Below are 22491 nucleotides of genomic sequence, written 5' to 3'. Positions count from 1 at the left end.
TTCTACTACTATCCTAGAGAGAAAGTTTTTCCTGATATCCAACCTAAAAGCATTCTTTGCTGCAACTTGAGCCCATTACTCCTTGTTATCTGCCCCAGTGAAAACAGTCTAGTTCTAGCCTCTCTGTAACCACCCTTCAAGTAGTTGAAGGCTGCTATTAAATCCTTCCTCAGTCTTCTCTTCTCCAAACTAAATAAGCCCACCTCAGCCACTCCTCAGAAGTCACATGCTCCAGCCCCCTCACCATTTTTGTTGCCTGCCACTGGACTGCCTCCAATTCATCCACATCCTTGAGGGGGGTAGAGGGGGAGGGGCAAAACTGGACACACAGTACTCCAGATGTGGCTTCACCAATGCCAAAGAGAAATAAATCACTTCCCTCATTCTGCTAGCAACACTCCTACTAATGCAGTCCAGTATGCTGTTACCTTCCTTCTCAACAAGGGCGCACAGTTGGCTCACATTCAGCTTATCACATGCACTGTAATCCTCACAGGTCCTTTTCTGCAGAGCTACTGCTTAACCAGTCAGTCCCTAATCTGTACCAGCGCAAGACTTTGCATTTGTTCTTACTGAAGCTTGAGATTCCTTTTGGCTAATCCTCTGATTTCTTGAAGTCTGAATTGTAGATATACCCTCCACTTCCATCTACTACTCACCCCAGCATGGTGTCATCTGCAAGCTTGCTGAGGATGCACTCCATACCATCTTCCAGGTCACTGAAGAAAACACTGAACAAAACCAGCCCCAGGACCGAGCCCTGGGACGCTCCAGTTGATACTGGCTGCCAACTAGACATCAAGCCATTGACTACTATCCTCCGAGCCTAATGATCCAGCCAGCTACCAACCTTACAGTCCATTCATCCAACCCATTCTTGCAAGCAAGCAAAGGAAGTATGTTGTGGGAGACCATGTACGTGGACTTTAGCAAGGCTTTTGGTATCGCATCCACTGGTCTGCCCCCATTGACAGAGCCAGTCATCTCATTGAAGGCAATCAAGTTAGTCAGGCATGAGTTGCTCTTGGAGAATCCATGATGACTGTTCCTAATCACCTTCTCCATGTGCTTAGAAATGGATTCCTTGAGGACCTACTGCACACTTTTTCTAGTGACTGAAGTGAGGCTGACTGGGTTGTAGTTCTCCAAATCCTCCTTCTTCCCTTTATTAAAGATGAGCACTATATTTGCCCTGAATCAATAAAGTCCTCATAGTGAAGGATGCTTCAGAGCCTTGCCACCTCCTCCTGTAACTCTCTTGCCTACTCCCTGAGGGACACCATTAGGAGGTATTGCTTATAGCACAGGCACTCTCCCACCCAACTGTCACTGGAAGGAACCCACAAGCCACAGACTCCACAGCACCAAGCCAAGATCAAGGTGGAAGCCTCAATAGTGAGCAGTCCTGCTTAGACTGATGCCTCAGGTGCAAGCAGAGGAAGAGCTGGCAGTGGTTCTGGCATAGGAGTCTTCCAGCCATCTCCCTGGACCTTAAATCTGCCAACCTTCTCTTCCTAACCCTCTTTCTAAGCAGACCCTCCCTAATAATACTCTCCTGTAAGCTGGTGAAAGTTTCCAGACGAACTCCTTAGAGCTCCCCACCTGCTCTGGACTCTAGTTGAACAAGGGGTTTAAGTATTGGTCTAACTGCAGTGTTTTAACTGTGTGCGCCAAATATATGTAGGTTAGTTACTCTTATTTAAAGTAAAGAACTTACCTTAAAGGCTCCTCTTCAAAGAAGGGGCCTGCAAATTGACCTGTTTGCTGCCCCTGTTCTCGCTCATCCTGCAATGCCCGCTCTTTCCTCTCCCCAAGGCAGCAAGTTGCTGGACACTTCCCACAAAATAGTGGCTCTTTAATGCTGCTCCCAGGGCAAGCTCTTCAAACAGGCTGCCATGCTTAGGCTAACAGCTTAACCAACGACCTCTATTCTTTTAGGAGGGAGAGGGCATGTTGGCAGTGATCCAAATTGCCTCAGAGCAGCAGCCCCGCTATTACACACTGGCTGGAGAGCACACCTTTAGCACACCAGTGAAGGTTGAGGGTAAATACATTCAGGAAGTAAAACAGCGGTATGTGAAAAGGATGATTGAGGTGGCAGAAGTTAGAGCTCCTACTCCAAGGCTTTGGGAGTTGAATTTGTTAATATGCCCAAGAGAAGGATGGAAGATGACTTGATCACAGTGTGAGGGAGGTATCTGGACAGGGAATTTCTCAACTTCCCAACCTGCATCATTAGTAAAATTCCTCAAAGCAGCTGGGTACCTAGAAGTTGGGTGCTGCAAAACATGCATGTAAAGCAGGAGCTTTAGGCAACTTTTTGCAGTCTCCCACTGCCAAGACACCACCATTCCTTCCTCCTCACCCCCCCATTATGGATAAAATTAAACATGTACTTCACCTATCTTTTTCTTAGACTTCTTCCAATCCTGTAGAGCTCTACAACTCTGACAGTAAATCTTAGTACTACACACCAGCTAAGAACCATATGCAATTCCTGGGGGGGTAAGTGTTCCCCTGGACTTTCTAGTGTTTTTAAAACGGTTAAAAATGTTCCAATCAAGTCTCCTCAATTTGGTGCAAGTAGGCAAGTGAATGGTTCTGCAAAGTTATCAAACAAGTTAGCACAGGTCCGCACTACTGCTGCAACTGCTGTGCAGGCATGTGTTGCTTTTCCTGACTAAAAGCACAAACAACAACAAGTAATCTATTAGCTATGTACAGTTTAATACCTGGCTGTGGATATACCCACAATCCTATAAACAAAGAGATAGGCATGTTTTGATCCCATTCCCTATGGTTTCTCCCTTGAATGAGATGTTAACAAAATGCAATTTCTTGTACTGGCAATCAGATCCACAAAACTAAATTATTAATTGCATGTAAAACATTGTCATTCCAGACTGCTGACAACTGTAAGAATACCAAGTTGAAATACTGTAAAGCATGGGCATGCCTATTTTTCCCCCAGCAGCAGAGGGTGACAGCATTTTCTAAACACTGAAACCAAACTATACAATATGCAAGGCAGCCTCTTCCCTACTAAATTTGGTTTCAGCAGCTTCTAGGATTAAACACTAAGCAAGTTTCCATTATGTTGGTTATGTTTCAAGATATACTCCCCTCCTGGGCGAGAGGAACAACTTAAGAGACACAAATGTGTCTGTTGTGTTTCACATAAAACTTATTCTAGAATCCAGCAATTCTGCCAGCTGTGCAGTCCTCCAACTACTCATCTTCAAAGGAGAATCTGTTACTCTGACCTCATGTTAGCAAGTCCCAACACCAGTAGGCAACTGGGCATAATCCCCCCCCATTAAAAATAAAAAAAGAACTAGCAAGCAAAGAACCAAATGTCAAGGTTTTAACATAAGGAAACACCTGTCACAGACTTGATGCAAATTTCTGGACACAAAATATTGAATATTTCATTTTAGTATAAAGGAATTTTGATGAACGAATTCAATATTTATGATAAAAAGTAGGCATCAAATATGAAGAAATGACTTATCTTAGTAGCCAAAAAACCTATTAAAACAGTGGAAGCTATAAAGACATTTTGCTTAAATTCACAATTTTCAGTCCAGGATCTGATGTGAGGCTGGGATAACCAATTTGCTTTCCAAAATGATTGGTGGCTCCGAAATAAGAAGATCATCCTCTCCAAGTGAGGAGTTCTGATCAGTGTTCACAAAATTAGGGATGTTAAATTTTGTAAGACAATTCAACTCCTCCTCAAACCTTCCACTGCTCCTAGGTACTTCCTGGAAGCAGATATTACTGTCCAGACCGGGAGTTTTGTGACTTCGTTTTGTTTTGTCCAAATGCTCCACTTCATTAATGTAGAAATGAAAAAGTGACCTGGACTCTTCAGCAATCTGACGAGAAAAAACCTTGTCTGACTCTAGAGGTCTTCCGAAGTCTGCCACAAAACTGTTCATGTGGAATCTTTTTTCAGAAGGCTCAGTGTTGCTAAAAAGACAGAAAAGCATTTTTAATTTATAAAAAATAACCACACAAAAACAAGTAGTAGGTTTCAAAATGCCCATATCTGAATATCAAATTTTACTTCAGAAATTCTCAAAATTGGGAATATGCGCAAATTCTTCTGCCTAAGGCAGTGAGGGCCAACCTTTATAGCAGACATATCACAAATCAGCCCCACACTACCCTGGAAAGACACTCCAACTAACGCCCTTCCTCTGCACAATCTGCTTTCTCCTCCATACTCTGTGTTCCCTGCTTGATCTCCTGCTCCAAAGAAACAACAGTATAACTGAGACAAGCTGCTTCCCTTACAAAACCCAAGAAACCCCGTGTGTCCATATCCAATGGTGTTCTATAAAACAAGCCACTATGGAATTTGAGCCATCAGAGGTCCAGTGAGGAAGAAAGGGAAATACTAATCAAACCACATACACAAAAAAAAGGAAGTGGTAGCTAGTGCTCTCAATGAACATCCAAGAATATACATGTAATCATAAAGAACAGAAATCCATACTGATTCTAGCTCCTCTCAGAGCTCTCTCACTAGAGGCACAGCTGGGATAAGACAAAACACATTCAAGCATGTTGTACTCAAATACCTCCCCCATAGCTGCAAAGGAACAAAACCAAAAAAAATACAAGTGAAAAAGACTCGGCTCTACTCAGCGGGCGAAGGAGATTCTCAATGGAGACAGCAGGAACACCGTGGGAGACTTGTGGTAGCCTACGTCACCCGCAGTCCAAACACCTGGTCCGCCTGAGAGACGCCATGTGCTCCCAAACGCTCCATTTCATTATGGCTCCACACACAGTCCAAACATCCCTCCCCTTCCCACGCACTCTGCTCATTTATTTGGCTACAGCAGGTCCACAGTGGCTCAAATGAGAGGATGTCTCCAATGAATTTAGACACGGTATTGACATTTAAGGACAGGAAGCATGACAAGACATAGCAGGGATACAGGACAAAGACAGCCGACAAGGTAACTGAACAGTCCAGTCTCTTCTATGGGTGCCAACCCCAACCCTTCAAAAACCAAAAAAAACAACCCAAGAAATTGAGCTGAGTCATGGAAGTTTAAAACACATTTTGGAGTGTGTTTGAGGCCTTCTGGCTTTTGACATTTTAGCATGCATGCTATTAAAGACTTCCTACATAAGTACAAGGGCTAGAACATTTCTGTTTAAATAAGACTTTCATTTTTAATTTCATCACATGACTCTGGGAAAAACACCAAATTTTTGCGGGATTCCTGGGAAGACCAGTTGGAGCTATCCAGACTTAACTGATTTTTTTAAAAAATATTTTTGAGAAAAAGGTTGTTTCTGTAAAAGAACAGAAGTTTGCATGGGTTTTCATCTCATGTTAACAGAATGAAACATGATCTCTAAGTGAAGTAGAAAGAACATCACAATTATTTAAGAAAGAGAAAAGAATGGGGGGGGGGGAAGTGGAGCAGATAAAGATGTCAGATTATCTGTTCAAGAGCAGGGGTTTCAAAGATCTGGCCCACAGAGCCCTCTCATCTGGCTCCTGGTGCTGCTAGGGTGTCCCAGATTGGACCTGCGCATCATCGTAGCATGTACCAGACCAGCCTTGCATGCTTCATAGGGAGCATGGGGCCAGTCCCAGGCACATACAGCTGGCAGTGCTCCAGGCCAGTCCTAGGCACATTACACTGAATCTAGTGCCTGGAGCCAGTCTGCAGAATCACTCCATCCTGAAGACTGGCCCAGCACCTCTCATTTGGCCTAGGAAGTTTAATATCTCTTCCCTAGAACGAACAAATCATAACCATTAAAGATGGAAGGACAGAACCACAACAACTATATTGTGTTTATTATATTCTGCAATAGGTAGACAATTTACCAAAATGAAACTGCAGTTTAGCTTCCACATGCCACAGCTTACAGTAGACAAAAAAATGTTACAATGGATCTGTTGACATGCAATAAGCACCCTCTTCCCCATTTAAAACACAGTATTATTTGTCTGTCCGTTTACCCCCTATAAAGGGAAGCCAGAACGCCACCTTTCACAGTCAAGTCCTCATCTACTACACCAGACGCCTAGGAGCAATACGACTGCTCAAAAACAGATTGTGATCTTTATTCTGAACTGAGCTCACATAACCCACAAAAAAAACTGAGTAATGGAATCTGTGAGAACCCACTACTTTTAAACAAGCAGGCCCCTTACTTGTTTACATACACTCTTTCAATTCAGAATAAAATATGCCTGTAAGTATGGACTAGAGGCCTCTAAGGAAAGAAGAGACCTCAGGAAGAACCCTACACCATATTCAGGATTGTTCAATACAACTTTCAAACGTGTGCAGAAGAGACTGGGCTTCTACAGCCACACCCAGATGTTGAGCAAACTAATGTCTCGCTCAGCTCAAGTCTATAGTCTCAACACAGACAGATGCCTAGAATGCCTGTAACAGGAGCAGCAGAGCTACACAGAACAGGGAAATTAAGCTTAAATAGCTTCTGAAAGTATTAGCTCTAATTTTAAAATAATTCTCATTTCAGCTCTTATTGCAGCCTTCATGTCACCTTCTGCATCTGTTCGAGTAACTGAATTTTATTTGTTACAAGTATTTTTTGAAAGAAAGTCTAAAGTATTTTATGATGGGGCACTCACACTGGATGTTTAATTTCAGAGTTGATTTAGCAATAGAAAAGGGACTGCAAAACCTATAGCACCAAGCCAGTTAAATGAGCTAAATAAGCATCTTCCATACCCTGCTAATTATGCATCCAGGAAATTCTGGCATGAAGCAGGGAACTTCTCTTAAGATTGGCTCCTTTCAGTTGAAGGAGTTGGGTCTAAGTTTGCTCTATATGAGCAAAAGTTTTGGAAGCTAAGTGGCTCCATCAGCTACAAATGAAAACTGCTCTGGAATTATTTTCCTGATCAAGGCCTTAGTAGCAGACAGCAACAGGCATCACAACAGCCAGCATACTAAGTAGGGGCCTCCTCAACTAGCCAGCAGGAAATACCAGAGAGGAACAGTGTAAGCCCTGTCTTTGATGTCCAAATAAAGGTCACACAGAACCACCCATTTGACTCAAATTTACTGCCGTGATCCTTTTCAAGCAGGGGTGACTAGTGCCTCCTGAGTCGGGGGGCGCTCAATTTGTGGGTGGGCCAAAAGCCCCATATGGACTCCTATACTTCTGTGCTGCAGCTTAGTGCTCCCCCCTGCCCCCCCCAACATGCCACTGGCCTGCACAGGAAAAAATTGCCCCTTCCTGAGCAGTAGCAATTCAGGGACAAAACATGTGGGGGGGGGCAGCATGTGCCCCCCATACCCCTCTACCAGTCACCTGTTTCCAAGACATGGGCATCTAAGCACTTTCCACAATCAAGGAGAGAATCAGTCTTTCAAAAGGACAGCAGGAGCCAACACCAGTCTTTTAGTCAATAGCTTGTTGTTACAGTAGTCATATGCAACATGGGAGACCTATATTCAAAACACTCCTCCACCTGAAAGAATGGAAACCTACCTCCCAAAAGAATGCCCTAATACCCACAAGCTACAGGACATTCTGAGGTCAAATCCCCCAGGTCATATTTGGTTTTCCCAGCCCCTCTTCTTCAAGCTGCAATACTTCAGTGCAGCATAATCAAATATTCCTTGGGCCAAAAAAAAAAAAATCAGAAGAATTAAACTTGGGGTTAGGGTGGTCACCCAAGGAGGCAGAATACCTGGTTCCAATTCCACTACTAAATGAAGATTTTATGCTGTTTTAAAATATAACTGCTTCAACAAGACACCACCCCACACCACCTAGCAGAAAAGGTACTTGAACGTAAGTCTCCCACATTCTGGGCAAAGGCTCTAACCATTAAGATACTGGGTAAAAGAATCTGGGGGAGAGAAGGAGATTAGATCTGGTCTGAACAAGTCTCCAGAATCAGACCATACAAGAAACATAGGCATAACACTTTATAACAAATCACTGCAGTCAGAAATAAAGTGGGTGTGCATCTGCTGCTGCACAAGCTTAGGTACCTATGGAATTCTGTAACTGCCATGAGTTCCTAGATGTTGCCCTAAAGCCCAAAAGAAGCATTTGGGGCTCAATTTTCCTTCCAACTAGCCAGATGCCACAACTGCCTTAGCTTAGGCAGCATCTACACTGCAGCAACTTCATGTTGAGTTTTGCCATCATTCACGTTTCGCCATTGCAGTCCATCTTAAGCAGGTATCATTATGTCCCTTTGTACTCCAACCCATGCAATGTGGAAGTTTAAGGGAATATAATCAAAATTTGGCAGCCTCAAATGTAACTTTCCAAATTTCTTATTTGAAAGTGTGCATGTGTGTGTGCACATGCACTCTTTGTCCTTCTCTTCTGCATGTTTTCTTGATTCATAAGAAAGCAGGGTATTAAAATATACAGTAAAAAACACTCCCAGAAGAACTCGGAGAACAAGATTCTTGAATATGTTCCTGCCCCGTGTCTGGCCATAACAAAAAGCAGAATAAGTGGGAGGGGAGGGGGGTGATACAATATCTGCATTGGCACTATGTACTGCAACTGCACAGAAACAAGCATTTGTTATTTCATAGTAGCTAGGGTCAGGAGGGACCTGAACAGATCATCTAGCCTGACCCCCTACCACCGGCAGGAATGAACGCTGGGTTCACAAGACCCAAGCCAGGAGATCGTCCAACCTCCTCTTGAATTTGCCCAAGGTAGGGGCGAGAAGCACTTCCCTGGGAAGTTGGTTCCAGGTTTAGGCCACCCTAACTGTAAAATATTGCCTTCTGATCTCTAACCTAAACCTATTCTCCATCAGCTCATTACCATTGTTCCTTGTCACCCCAGGTGGTGCTGGGGAGAAAAGGGCTCTACATATTTGCTGTTGATCTCCCCTGATGAGTTTGTAGGCAGCCACCAGGTCCCCCCTCAGCCTCCTCTTGCTGAGGCTGAACAGGTTCAGGTCCCTTAGTCTCGCCTCGTAGGGCCTGTCCTGCTGCCCTCTCACCAAGCGGGTGCCCCTCCTCTGAACCCTCTCCAGGTTGGCCACATCCCTTTTGAAGTGCAGCGCCCAGTACTGGACACAGTACTCCAACTGTGGCCTGACCAAAGTCACAGAGGGGGAGTATCACTTCTCTGGACCGGCTTGAGATGCACCTTTGGATGCATGACAAGGTATGGCTGGCCTTGCTGGCTGCGGTCTGGCATTGGCGGTTCATGTTCATCTTGGAGTCAATGATGACTCCAAGATCCCTTTCTGCATCTGTGCTTTCAAGAGAGGAACTCCCCAGCCTGTATGTATGCTGTGGATTCCTTCTTCCAAGGTGCAGCACCCTGCATTTGTCTACGCTGAACCCCATCCTATTCTCATCTGCCCACTTTTGTAGTCTAAATCTATTTACAGCCTCTCTCTCCCTTTGAGTGTGTCCACCTTGCCCCACATCTTAGTGTCATCAGCAAACTTGGACAGCGTGCTTTCCACCCCCTCGTCCAAGTTGCAGATGAAGATGTTAAACAGTGCGGGCCCGATGACTGAGCCCTGGGGTACCCCACTGCTCACATCTCTCCAGGTAGAGTACAACCCATCCACTACTATTCTCTGGGTGCGCCCCATCAGCCAATTTTTTACCCATCCAACTGTGCAGGCATCAATGCCACAGTCGCTTAATTTATTGATGAGGATGGGGTGAGAGACAGTGTCAAAGGCTTCTTAAAGTCTAGAAAAACTACATCCACAGCGACACCATCATCCAAGGATTTAGTTACTTGGTCATAAAAGGCAATCAGGTTGGTCAGGCAGGACCTGCCTTTGATGAACCCGTGCTGATTGCCCCTGAGCATGATCTCCCCTGCTGGCCCCCCACAGATGTGCTGCTTGATGATTCTCTCCAAGATCTTCCCAAGCACCAAGGTGAGGCTTACAGGCCTGCAGTTACTTGGGTCCTCCTTCCTCCCTTTCTTGAAAATTGGGACCACATTAGCCAATTTCCAATCCCCTGGCACCTGGCCAGATGACCACGAATGCTCATACAGCCAGGCCAAGGGCTCCGCGATGACCCCTGTCAGCTCCCTCAACACCCTTGGGTGGAGGGCATCTGGACCTGCAGATTTAAACATGTCTAGCCCTTCCAGAACATCCCCAACTACATCTGCACTGACTGAAGGCCTGACAGAGCTAACCCCAAGATTGTCCCTACCTCTGGTAGGTGGGATGTCCCGGTCCCTGTTCAAGAAAACAGAGGCAAAGAAACTTAAAACATCAGCTTTCTTGTCTGGTGTCTGATTTTAGAAGTGAGGTAGTCTCTATGATTTGGTCAGCTCTGATTTTAGAAGTAAGGTAGTCTTCATCACAAGTCAGATCTTTCCAAGTCAGTGATTCTCAACCAGGGTGCCATGGCACACTAGCAATAAAAATGCTTTATTATTTTTCTGTAATCAACAAGTTACTGACTAAAGGCTAGCATTTTCTAAGAGGTGCCTTGAGTCATAAAAAAAGGTTGAGAACCACTGGTCTAGATCAACTGAACAGTATGAAAACACTGTTTTAGGAACCAGTAAAATTTTGGGTAGTACTGTCCAGAAAACATGCTGTTTATAAGCAACTCAGTAGCAAGAAAGACACCATTATCAGGGTGGGGAAGTCTTTGATCAGCCCACAGTACTGCTGTTGCACATAGATCATACTCACTCTTGGTGTGGCACTCCAGTCTTCGTCAGCAAGGTCAGTACAAAAAACATGAAAATGACAAAAACTGCAAGACCGACCCAAAATCCAATCACGATGGAATCTGCAGAAAAGTTAATAAGCTGATTAGTATTTCATCTTTGCTTATAAAAAGTTCCTGACTAGTCAATGTACCACATACAATCTCTGGAAATACCCAAAAAGAATAAGCAGCAACTGATTCAGTCTTAACAACATTAAGCTTGTACTGCATTGAACGCAGAAACACCTTGTTCCTCCTGGCTTTGTAACAGGAAACTTCAAAGGTCAGTGCTTATGGTAAACAACTGCCTAGGGTGCTGGGCTCCAGCAGACCTCCCATGCATGCAGTCTCCAGCAAGTGCCCTGCCTTGCCATCATTAATGCCTAATCACATCCAAACTGCAGCTCACAGGCTAATTTGCTATATTTGACTGAATAACCTGAATTTATTTTGTCCAGGCTAGACAGCAGATAGAGCAATAATTGAATGGATTATAAAGCATCATAACAGAACTGGCAGCCACCACTATTACATTACCTAGCATTTTCCATTACAAGAGATTCTTGACATCTTTTATTTGAATAGCTGTTTCATAGTGCAACACAAGGGAATGTCCTTCAGTCATACTAGCACCTTGAAGGGGGAGAGGGGTTGTCTTATAAAATTCTGTTCAATTTTTGCCAAGATATAAAGTTCACCTTCTCTCACTTAGGATCATAGGAAAGTAGAGCTGGAACGGATCTCATGAGGCCAGCCAGTCCAGTCCCTTGCTCAAGCAGCACCATCCTTGACTAAGCCATCCCAACCAAGGGCCTATCCAACCTGCTCTTAAACATTTCCATGGATAGGGATAGCACAATTTCTCTAGGTAACCTGTTCCAATGTTTGACCACCCTCAGAGTCAGAAAGTGCCTTCTAATCTCCAATCAAAGTTTCTTCTGCTGCAGCTTGAAGCCATTGCCCCTAAAACTGTCTCCTACAGCCACAGAGAAAAACCCAATCTCCATCCTTTTTCTATTTACCCTTCAAATATTTGAAAGCTTGAAGTCTCCCTTCAGTCTTCTCTCCTCCAGACAAAATAACCCTAGATTTTTTAGCTTTTCTTCACAAACCATGCCTCCCTGGCCCCTAATCTGTTTTGTTGTTCTGTGCTGGATTCTTTCCAAACTGTCCATGTCCTCCTTGAAGTGTGGAGTCCAAAACTGGACAATCCCCCAGGTGAGGCCTCACCAATGCTGTAGAGCAGGAAAAAAAAAAAATCACTTCCCCTCAACTGGAAAGTCACCCTCCTGTTGATCCAACCCAGTATGCTATTGGCTGTTTTTGCAAGAAGAGCACACTTTGTTCACACAAGTTGAAGCTGAACAGTCTTAGGAAAATATCGGTACCCTTTCCCCACCCCCCCCCCAAGCAACAAACACAAACATTCTTCAGTCTGGGCCATACCCATAATACAGGGGCAACATGAACTGTACAGTGACTATACTGCCGACCTAGGCTGTTATTTGTACCTGCATTTTAGCTGGTATGATTACTAAGAGAAGGTTTTTATACTGCTGTTAAGTAGTTAAATCAGACCTAGTGTTTACTAAAGCAGCTAGTGATGGGAAAGGAAGAGGCAGGCTGCTGAACTAGGCTCCCTCCTGCCCACAGTACAAGGGGCCTATGCCCCCTTTGAAAGCATCCCACAGGGCAAGGACTTCTTCAGCTTGCAGAAGCAGAACAGACCAGGCCAGGCCCCACAACTAGGGCCTTCAGGGGCAGGTATTGGGTCATTTGCCATCACCTCAAGGATAGACACCACTTTCTGGGAACATAAGTAATGGACTGCTCACCTAACAGCTCCCTGCACTATGCTGCACTGAAGGTTCAGTGTTTAAACCCTAATGATCTGGAGAATGGGGAAAGTTCATCTAACAATTGGGTTTATTTAGTTTTAGGAGAGGGCTTTTTTAAGACACCCTTTCTGATTATGGGGTCTTACAAATAGCTCTTTTAACATGGGTTTTTCTACATTGTTTAATTGCATAACCAAGCAAGGAAAGAGTTAAATTAACAGATACTTGTACAGGCTCAATTCTCTTCCTTTCATATACATTGTGACAGTCTAAATATGTGGTCACATGCTATTTTTCCATAGGGTTTGAGCTTCCCGTTTCATTCAGGGCATAGGATGAGCTGTGGCAGGTTCAAGTCCCACAGGTGGCTGTGACACCCCCTGGTGGCTATGCAGTCCCTGCCCAGCTCAGTCTCTAGTGTAGCCCTCCCTTGACTGCTTGCATGCTACACCTTGCTCTTATGGAAAATTAGGTAAGAAAGGCTGCCAATGGGCCTTGGAGGGAGCCTTAGTCCATGCAAGTTGCCACTAGATCCCTCACAGACCCTGTTAAGCTCAGTTCAACCGGTAAAGTCAATAGACCCTCTCAGCCTATCCGTGCCTCTGCAGGGCACCTGTAGCCTTAAAGGCTCACTGTGTGCCCCTGTCCATCCCTACACCATGCCCCATGCCTTGTGGGTGTTACTGTACTATTATCATGTACAGTGGACCTGGAGATAGATCACAGTATGAATATGAGCCAACAGCGTGATGCTGCAGGGCAATTAATAGCGTGACATGCATCAATCGATGCATCTCCAGCAAAACCAAAGAGGTGATTCTTCTGCTCTACACAGCACTGGTGAGACCGCAGCTGAAGTCCTGTGTCCAGTTCTGGGCATCAACTTTAACAGGGATGTGGACAAGCTTGAGAGAGTCCAAAGAAGAGCCACACTTTGAAGAGTATAATCAAAGTCATAAAAGGCAAGCCATACGAGGAAAGGCTGAGGGATCTGGGACTCTTCGGCCTGAGAAAAAGAAGGCTGAGAGGGAACCTGGTAGCAGATTACTGCTACACTAGGGGAGTACATCAAGGGCTTGTTGAGCAACTGTTCACCAGGGCACCCGAGAGCAAAACCAGGAGTAATGGCCACAAACTCCTGGAAGACATATTCAGACTGGACATTAAGAAAAACATCTTCACAGTCAAGGTGTCCAGACCATGGAATAAGCTCCCTCCGGAGGTGGTGCAAATCACCTACCCTGGAAATCTTCAAGAGGAGACTAGACAGTCACCTTGCTGGGGTCACCTGACCCCAGTTGTGTTTCCTGCTTGGTGCAGGGGGCTGGACCCGATGATCCTCCAAGGTCCCTTCTGGCCTTACAATCTATAAATCTATGCGACGTGTAGGGGTCTTGGCCTTAAATCAGCCTTCTCCCCTTTGCTCTTGCTGGGCCTTTTAGCCCAGACCCACAATACTAGAACTGGCTTCTAGATTCCAGCCTCCCTAACCACAGGTCCCATACCCTGTCAGTCTCTGGCAGTGGCCCCTCTTGGCCCCTGGCCCCACCCTCAGGCCAGTTAAGACCTCTAGGCTCCCTGGTGCAACTTGCCCCCCTTGGGCTCAGTCTCTGGCCGTGGTCCCTCCTGGGCCAGTTGGGTTCTCTAGGCTTCCTAGCTCTGGCAGTCTGTATCCATGATCTCTCCTTGACCTTTAGTCTTCACAGACATTAGGGCTGGAAGGGACCTCAGAAGATCAAGTCCAGCCCCCTGCCCCAAGAGGCAGGAAGTCAGCTAAGGTCAAAGGATCCCAGCAAGATAAACATCCCAGATGTTTTGTAAATGAGTCCAAGTTAGGTGCTTGCACCACCTCTGGAGGGAGTCTATTCCAGGCCTTGGGGGCATGGACAGTAAAGAAGTTTTTCCTTATGTCCAGCCTAAAACGGTCTTGGAGGAGTTTGTGACCGTTGGACCTTGTCATCCCTTGGGGTGCTCTGGTGAACAGGCATTCCCCCAGATCCTGATGCAAACCCTTGATGTACTTATAGGCTGCCACCAGGTCACCTCTGAGTCTGCACTTTTCCAGGCTGAACAGTCCCATCACTCTCAGCCTCTCTTCATAAGGCCTGTTTTCCTGCCCTCTGATCATGCGTGTGGCTCTCCTCTGGACTCTCTCAAGCTTCTCCACATCTTTCTTGAATGGTAGAGCCCAGAATTGAATGCAGTACTCCAACTGCAGCCTCACCAAGGCCGAGTACAGTGGGAGGATGATATCCTGAGATTTACTTGAGAAGCATCTATGGATGCAAGCCAGAGTTTTGTTCACTTTACCAGCTGTGACATCACATTGATGGCTCACGTCCATCTTGTGAAGAATCATGACCCCCAAGTCTCTTTCAGCCATGGTGCTAGCAAGCGTAGTGCTGCTGAGCCTATATGCAGGCTGGGGCCCCTCCTGAACCTGGCTCCCACCCTCAGGCCACTTGAGACCTCTAGGCTCCCCAACTCCACTTGCTCTCTACTTGGGATACAAGTTGCTGACCTCACTTCTAGCGCCTCTGGGCTACCACCTCTGAGTAGGCCATAAGCCTGCCTTCAGCAAGACTCAAGACTAAACCACCAGGGCAACTTAAATAAAAAGCCATCTCAGCGCCCCAGTGAACACTCAAACCCTCTCTGGGTTTAACATAAGAGGCCATCTGCCTGCATAACCTAGCCTCCCTCTGGCCTAGCTAACTTCCCCTGTTTCCAGGTCTGCAGATCTGTGTACCCAGTTCTTCTGACAGGTCAGGAGCCCTGCTGCCAGGTGCTCCTACCTTCAAGGCTCTCAGGACTGGACTGCCAGACCAGCTCAGGCTCCAGGCTTATATGGCTCAAGCCCAGCCCTCTTCCAGTCACACGTCTTTAATTAGCAACCCCTCTACACCTGCACACATGGGGCAGAAGCAACATTACTCACAGAATTGTACACATGGCATTTCACTTTTAAATGCATCCAATTGCCAGTTGAGTGCTACTTTAACTGCTTAACCACATTCAAATATTCTTTGAAGGAACCCAGATAACAGCGTAAAATTTTACTTTTAGTGCTGTATTAGGAATACATCATAGTGCCAATGCTCAAGAAAACTGTGACTGTGCCCAAGAGCAACTTACATTTTTTTATTTTACTGAGTAGCAAACCTGAAGTGTGCAAAAGAGTCAGCTGCATGTAGAAAAGAACAGAAGTCTCTAGGGCTAAAGTGGTTCTCTTTATACTGCTTAATATAGTTAATAAGTGCCTAGCAAGATTCCTTTTTAGCAGCCAATATTGAACTGAGTGCCAAATACTGTATTAGATACCCGACTGCTTGAGTAAAACACATCAGCTGCAAAGGATGATCAGGTTTACCGTTACCTGTTAAAAAGGAGATTATAAAGCAGGGAGTTTTCATTTCTAAATTTAAAATGCTTGCCTGTTTTTTTGTCTGTAAATGAGGATTCTCACCTTACAGAAGAGCTGGAAAAATGGACTAAGATCCAAATAGTGCTTTGAGCAGTTGATGTACTAAAGATAGGGAAAAATGTTTTTCTGGTTTCAGAGGAAGCCTCTGTTCCTGAAGGATTTAAATTTAATCAGCACAGGCCTGTTACATTTCCCCTGCAGCTTTTGTGTTCTCCCCTGTAAGTAGAAATCTGTGAAAGAGCATGAGGAATATTTGACAGACACACAGACACACAGAGACAGACACACAGACACACAATTTAGTTTTACATAATACTGAGTAAACGGGTCACAGGCAAAGATTTGGTTGAGTAGCTTTCAGTCTTTTCTATTTAGTCAAGATTGGGATTTTCTTTATACAAAAGGTGCTGACTAAGCAGAAGAAAAAATCTGCAATAATGATATAATAATGATACAACAGATACTCTTATTTAAAACACACAGAAGACTCAAAGCTAAAAGGAAATTCAATTAAATCAGCTGAGCACAAGAATGACAAGTGAAAATACTTACACTATGGAGACACTGCCCATGACTTAAGTACAGAGCTACCTTTGTACAGTAGGTCCCCTATGCCTCACTTCGAAATGCTCATTTTTCAGTTAAGCTTAAAAAGCATACTGAATGTATAATTACAGTCGGACCCCGAGTTACACGGAAAATACGTTCCTGAAAAACACCATGCAAGTTGAAACCGTGTAATTCGAGGCATTAAGTCAATGGAAAGCAGGGGGATAGGGACCTGGGACCAAGATTTGATAACATTATTTCATAATAAGAGGATATTTAAAACACAAAATAATGGAACTGATGGCTTTATTAAAACTTTTACTCCCAGCTACGTGCTCATACAGAGATAAAGCTTTAGCTCTAATTGCCGTGCCATCGACAACTGCTCCTTTTGTATTGGTCATTTCATTGATCCAAAAATTAAGGAGTTTCTCAACCTTATCTAAATGAGGCATTCTAGTCATCAACGACACTCTCAAACTCACAGGGGTTTTTGTTTTCACACAGTCTCTAATTTTTTGCTCACTTTTTTTAATGGTACGTACAGTCAATTCACTTAAACTGTACTGGTGAGCAATCGACACAGCACTATTGCCTTCTCTTAATTTATCAAGCATTTCTATTTTCTGGGCCAGGGTGATAGACTTACGTGCTCTTTTGGGCACAACATCAAAGGCTTTCTTTGACACCATTTTCACAAATATTCATGGGTTAATGTAACCAAAAATGATGGACAATCTTGGAGGAGACAACAATTGATGCTAACATTATGTAAGCGGACTCCAAACTAACAACCACTCTACTGCAAACACTGTAAATGTGAAGCAGGGTATCGCATAAGTTGAAACATGGTCATGTTATATAAAGCGTGTATACATGAATCAGTGTAACATGAAACTGTACGACTGTATAACAAATACAGCAAGGCCACTGCTGGTCCCAATTAAGTTATAAATATACCCATGTACTTGTAGGACCTGAGATTTGCTACTACTGTACATAGAAGACATTCCAAACTTTAAAGCAAGGATCCATTGCGAATATTAGGCCCACGTGAATAGGGAAGTATTCAATTCAGATTCGGCCAGTTCCGAGGACAGAGATTCGATTCGGATCACTGTCCCAAACTGATTTGGCCAAATTGGTTTCAGAAGATTCGGCGATTAGGCCATAGACTATAATGGGGAAATCACTGAAATACCTATAACTTGGTCATTTTTTGGCAGATTTGGATGAAAGCAACATGGATGGTAGCCCTTACTGAGGCCATGAAGCCTGCCAGGTATCAAGGAGATAGGTGCAGGGGTTTCTGGGAAACTGCACCTCAAGCTTCTGAAAGCAAAACTCATGACATGTGACTGTGCGTGTGTTAAGGCACAGCAGGATGAAACCAGCAGGGATGGTAGCCTGTAACAGGGGGTCTTCCCAATGCTCAGGCAGAAACAGCTCACAAAAGGGACAGAAAGGCTGCAGACAAAGGCTTATGTGCTGTGTCTACATCCCTCCCCCAGACCACTGCAATTCGAAGGGGACTCGGGAAAGGATCACAGTCACTGGCCAGCTACGGATGTCAGTCTTTCCCCCTTACTCCCCCTCCCTCTTCTCAGCTTCTGTTCCCCTGAAAGACCGCCATCTGAATCTTTTTCGAAAACAATTCAGAGGGGTTTTTTGGTCTCCCAATTAGATTCGGATTCGGTCTCCAAATCAGGCTGAATCTTCTCCCAATTGAATCAGCAACTGAAGCTTCGCACACCCCTAATGAACATGCTGTCAGTGACACATAAGGGTGCTACTTCACCCTGGAGGGCTGGTGTAGGCTAAGGTTACAAAACTATTGTCTTTCACATGGCAGGGATCAGCATCCACTGAGGTTTGCCAAACCCTGAAATTTGAAAGGTTACAGAACAGTTACTGAGACTTTTCTAGTGCTTTGACTATTATCCCATGCTACTCATTCATGGAGGAAGTAATGACAATGCCAATGAACTGTTTGGAAGTGACTACTAAGCTCTGGGTCCTCTTGGAAGATATGGGGTTTAGCTTGTGTTCTCATTTATCCAGGTAGGAACAAATGCATGCTGGAGATGAACCCATTGCTGTACTGAGGGTACTGCCTGCAGGGTGCTGATTTCTTTCAACAGCAGCTGGCTAGGTAGCATTATTGCAGAAAAACACCTAGATGTTGTAACGAATCACAAGCTGAATGAGTCAGCAAAGTAATGGGGTGTGCATGTGCACAAAGAGGAAGCCAAAAAAAGCCAATGCTGGAATATATTGACAGGAGTGTGTCTTATGCAAATTATAGGAAGTGATTCAGCATTAGCGAGGCCTCACCTGGTGAGCACTATGCCCAAGTTTGGGGTAGCATACGTCATGGAAAAGGTGGACAAAAGTTGGAAAGACTCCAAAGCAGAGAAGTGAAAGTGCTTAGGAGGTTTAAAGGAATCAGATTTCTTTTATTAGCTCAACTAGATTTTTGCAAAAGAAAAAAAAAAGTCTTTTATTGCAAGCTTTTGGGCACAAGCACCCTTCTTCAGGGATAGGAGAAAAGACTGTAAAAGTTCTCCTAGGTAGAAACGAAAGTTCATATTTCATAGAAGAGTTGAAGGTGTGGTAATATCTCCTGTTTGGAACAGTTCATTTTATGCAGGTTAGGCTCCGAGAAAGGTTGAAACAGTCTGTTTACCTCAAAAGTTGTTTAAGAAAAACATGACCTGAGGAAATGCTGTAAGAAATTAGCTTATTTTGCTTGAAGAAGGGGGGGGGGGGGGAAGAGAAACTTGAAGGAAGATTTGGTAACAGTCTTCAAACACATGAAAGATCCTTATAAAAAGGTGCTATTCAACTGGTCTCTGGTTCCACAAGGACTGGGGCAAGTAATAGCCTTAGTGCTGTAATGAGAGACATAGTCATAGTCAAACTACTTCCATTATATAATCTATCAGGGTTTCTCGTATCAAATCTCTACACACTCAGTTATAGCACTGTTGGAAATGCTTCTGTTCCTAATGTACTTAAAAATCCCTTCTAGGTAGATTTTAAAAAGTAAGGTAAATAAATACATGTTTAGATTCCATTATCGATTCTCTCTCTCTCTCTCTAAGCTTCTGATTTGTATTGACATCTGTCCCCACAGGGCTCCTTCCTTTTTCTTCATCATCATCACCATCATTATTATTATTAGTCTTCCGTTGCTGCCTTCACATCCCCCCTTGACCAGAACAGGCTTTTGGACTTTTATTCAGTTCTCTTCTGCAACAGTAGTATTTTAGCCATCTAATAAGCTCTTCTTAAACCAGAACTCCCAATTTTCGTTCAGATTTTTCTGTCTAAAATTTTCCTCCCTGTAATATTGCATTTATTTTTCCTTTTGCTTTGGAAAATTCTCTCTAGATGACTAAGAGCATATATTTTATTATCTGGGGTTGTCCTTTAAGTTATCCATAACAAATGAAATGCAAATCAGGACCACCTATCTCAACACATCAATGTATTCCAGTGTCAAATACAATCTTAAATCAACTATAACGAGGCCCAACACAGCTTTACTTTATATGAGGGCAGCAAGTTATATATTAGAAAGTTTTATTTCATTTCTGTATATTGCCTATTGTCACCCTTAGATCAACATCACTGCTTTCTTATCAAGCCCAGTTCTGATTATAATCATCTTTGGCATCAATTAGCATTATCAGAAGCTCCCATGATGTTTAACCATTCGATAGGAGACCTTAAAAGTTCCACTGGGTGTCTAGAGCAAGTTCAGACCTGGTGAAAGCTGATATTTCCACTGAAGTGAACAGTGTCTTATCTACTTTTCCGCAGGCTTTCAAAGGAAACATCCACTATAATCGAGACTGAACCAGGCCCATAGGATTGGATCCTACAAGTTCATTAGGTAATACCAAACCCTAGGCTCCACATCCACAAACTTTGTATGGCACTGGGGGCAACTTTTTGGCATGAGTGTCACAAATTAAGCCCTATGCCTTCTCAAGTGGCACCCCAATCTCCTTCCTATCTGCTGCTCTGTTCCTTGCCCAACCTGCAGTTCTGCTTCCTGCTCCCCATCTCATTTCCCACCGTGCTGCCTGCCCTCTCCCTCTTCTGCTCCATGCCAAACAGAGGCTGCCCACCTTTAATTTTAAAGCAATTTAAAGTGAACTAAATTGGCCAATTAAGAATTCAGCAACATAGTCTGACAATGGAGCCACCTGGGCTACCATGCCCACAACAACATTAATTCAAGCAGACTCAAGCAAAAGTCTGTGCTTCAAGAGGTCCAGAGGCAGCATCAGTTAGATTTTCCTCTTGCTACCTACCCCCATATGTTACACTGGGCTAATATCCAACTAGAAGTACTAATGAAGCTAATCTCTAAATAGTCTCCTTGAGTTTGGGCTTCAGTTAAATGCATGGATGGAATACAAATTAGGGAGACTGTGATAAAAAGTGAACATATTTTATTTTATCAGATACTTACAAAATAAAAACAGATGCTTTATAAATGTTATCACAGACACAGTAACAGGATATGGTTAAGACTAAAGAGCATTTTTGTTATGTTCTCCTCCCTTGAAACTGTTTTGTATCTTGAGCAAACAATTTTTTTTGACACTCGGGAGTCCATCTGTCAAACACATATGGCCCACATCACTAGCTGCTCAACACTGCAGCCTCTGCTTTTCCTCACCAATATTAAATGTCAATTTTTCAGGGTAGGGGTAAACATATTCAGAAGTCTTTTTTTTTTTTTTTTGCAACAGGCAAGAACATAACCAATACTATTATACAGTCCTCTGGTCTTAAACATCCCACCCATCTTGCACATTATTTCAGGTCAAGAATGGATATTTCTGAGCTCTCAAGTTGTTATTGAAAGAGTTCTCGTGCAAAACAAGGTAGAGTTTTAAGACTTGAGGACCGTCTATGCCACCATGTCATCATTGTTAAGAACTGTAGCAGGGATATGCACCTTCATCAAAGGCTAAAGTAATTCAGGTCCTGTCCTGCTCTGGGCCACATAATAAAACAAAACCAAAAAAAGCCTAGAGCTATATAAAGATGTAAACTGATATTAAAAAAAAAAAAAAAAGCCAGAGCAAACATGGAGGCCTGGCTCTGACATACACAGGATTTACAAACCACAGGCAGGAGCAAGACAAATGGAAGAATACACAGCTTTGAAAGTTTGAGAGATAGGCTAGAGCATAGTTCCTTCTTCCTCTTTGCTACTTGCTCTCCTTAAATAATTGTTATCAGCTGTCGTTGTTTCCTTGCCTTCTGAAAGAACTAAATCTATGTATTAGAAGACAAACTATTTAGTTGTACATGTATAGAGAAAGTTTTGGTTCATGTTTCTGTCAGTTCTTCCAGCCTCTTATCTATTTTCTTCTTCTTTAAGAACAAAATTGTTAAACTGCCGCCGGGGGCCCGTATCTGGGTTGTCACCGAGAGGATCCCAAAATTTATCCAGCCCTCCAACAACCACCCCATGCTCCTTCACCACATGGGCAGGATATGACTACAGTGCTCTGGGAGCAGGGCTCAGAGGGTTGGCGGCACAAGTGGTTTTCTCCTCCACCAGCGCTGCACAGAAGACTGCAGCACTGGTGCCATCGTGAAGACTTCGGCTTCTTCAACCACAGTCTGCGCGTCAGAGAGGCAGCAGTTTGCTGGGAAGGGACAGCCTCCACCTTACTCAGATGGGGTAAGAATTAAGAATTCAGCAACATAGTCTGACAATGGAGCCACCTGGGCTACCATGCCCACAACAACATTAATTCAAGCAGACTCAAGCAAAAGTCTGTGCTTCAAGAGGTCCAGAGGCAGCATCAGTTAGATTTTCCTCTTGCTACCTACCCCCATATGTTACACTGGGCTCTCTATGCGACTTTGGTCAGGCCGCAGTTGGAGTACTGTGTCCAGTACTGGGCACTGCACTTCAAAAGGGATGTGGCCAGCTTGGAGGGGGTTCAGAGGAGGGACACCC

At 44.1% G+C, this 22491-nt stretch overlaps 1 protein-coding gene across 3 annotated transcripts in view; it reads right to left on the bottom strand.

Moving 5' to 3' along the window:
* Positions 1 to 2708: 2708 nt before the first annotated feature.
* Positions 2709 to 22491, bottom strand: part of MRAP2 (melanocortin 2 receptor accessory protein 2) — a 50191-nt gene continuing 30408 nt past the window's right edge. For 2 of the 3 annotated variants that reach the window (XM_019496910.2, XM_019496909.2), the window contains 2 exons: positions 10670 to 10769; positions 2709 to 3972 (listed from right to left, as the gene is read on the bottom strand). In XM_019496910.2, coding sequence (XP_019352455.2) covers positions 3579 to 3972; positions 10670 to 10769 — 494 coding nt within the window. In that variant the 3' untranslated portion in view covers positions 2709 to 3578. Of the gene's footprint in view, positions 3973 to 10669; positions 10770 to 15992; positions 16108 to 22491 lie in introns of those variants that run through there. The other variant, XM_019496911.2, reaches the window with a different exon arrangement.

The sequence above is a fragment of the Alligator mississippiensis genome, chromosome 1, assembly GCF_030867095.1.
Source record: "Alligator mississippiensis isolate rAllMis1 chromosome 1, rAllMis1, whole genome shotgun sequence".
Lineage (NCBI taxonomy): Eukaryota > Metazoa > Chordata > Crocodylia > Alligatoridae > Alligator > Alligator mississippiensis.
This window is presented reverse-complemented; position numbering and strand designations above follow the sequence as displayed.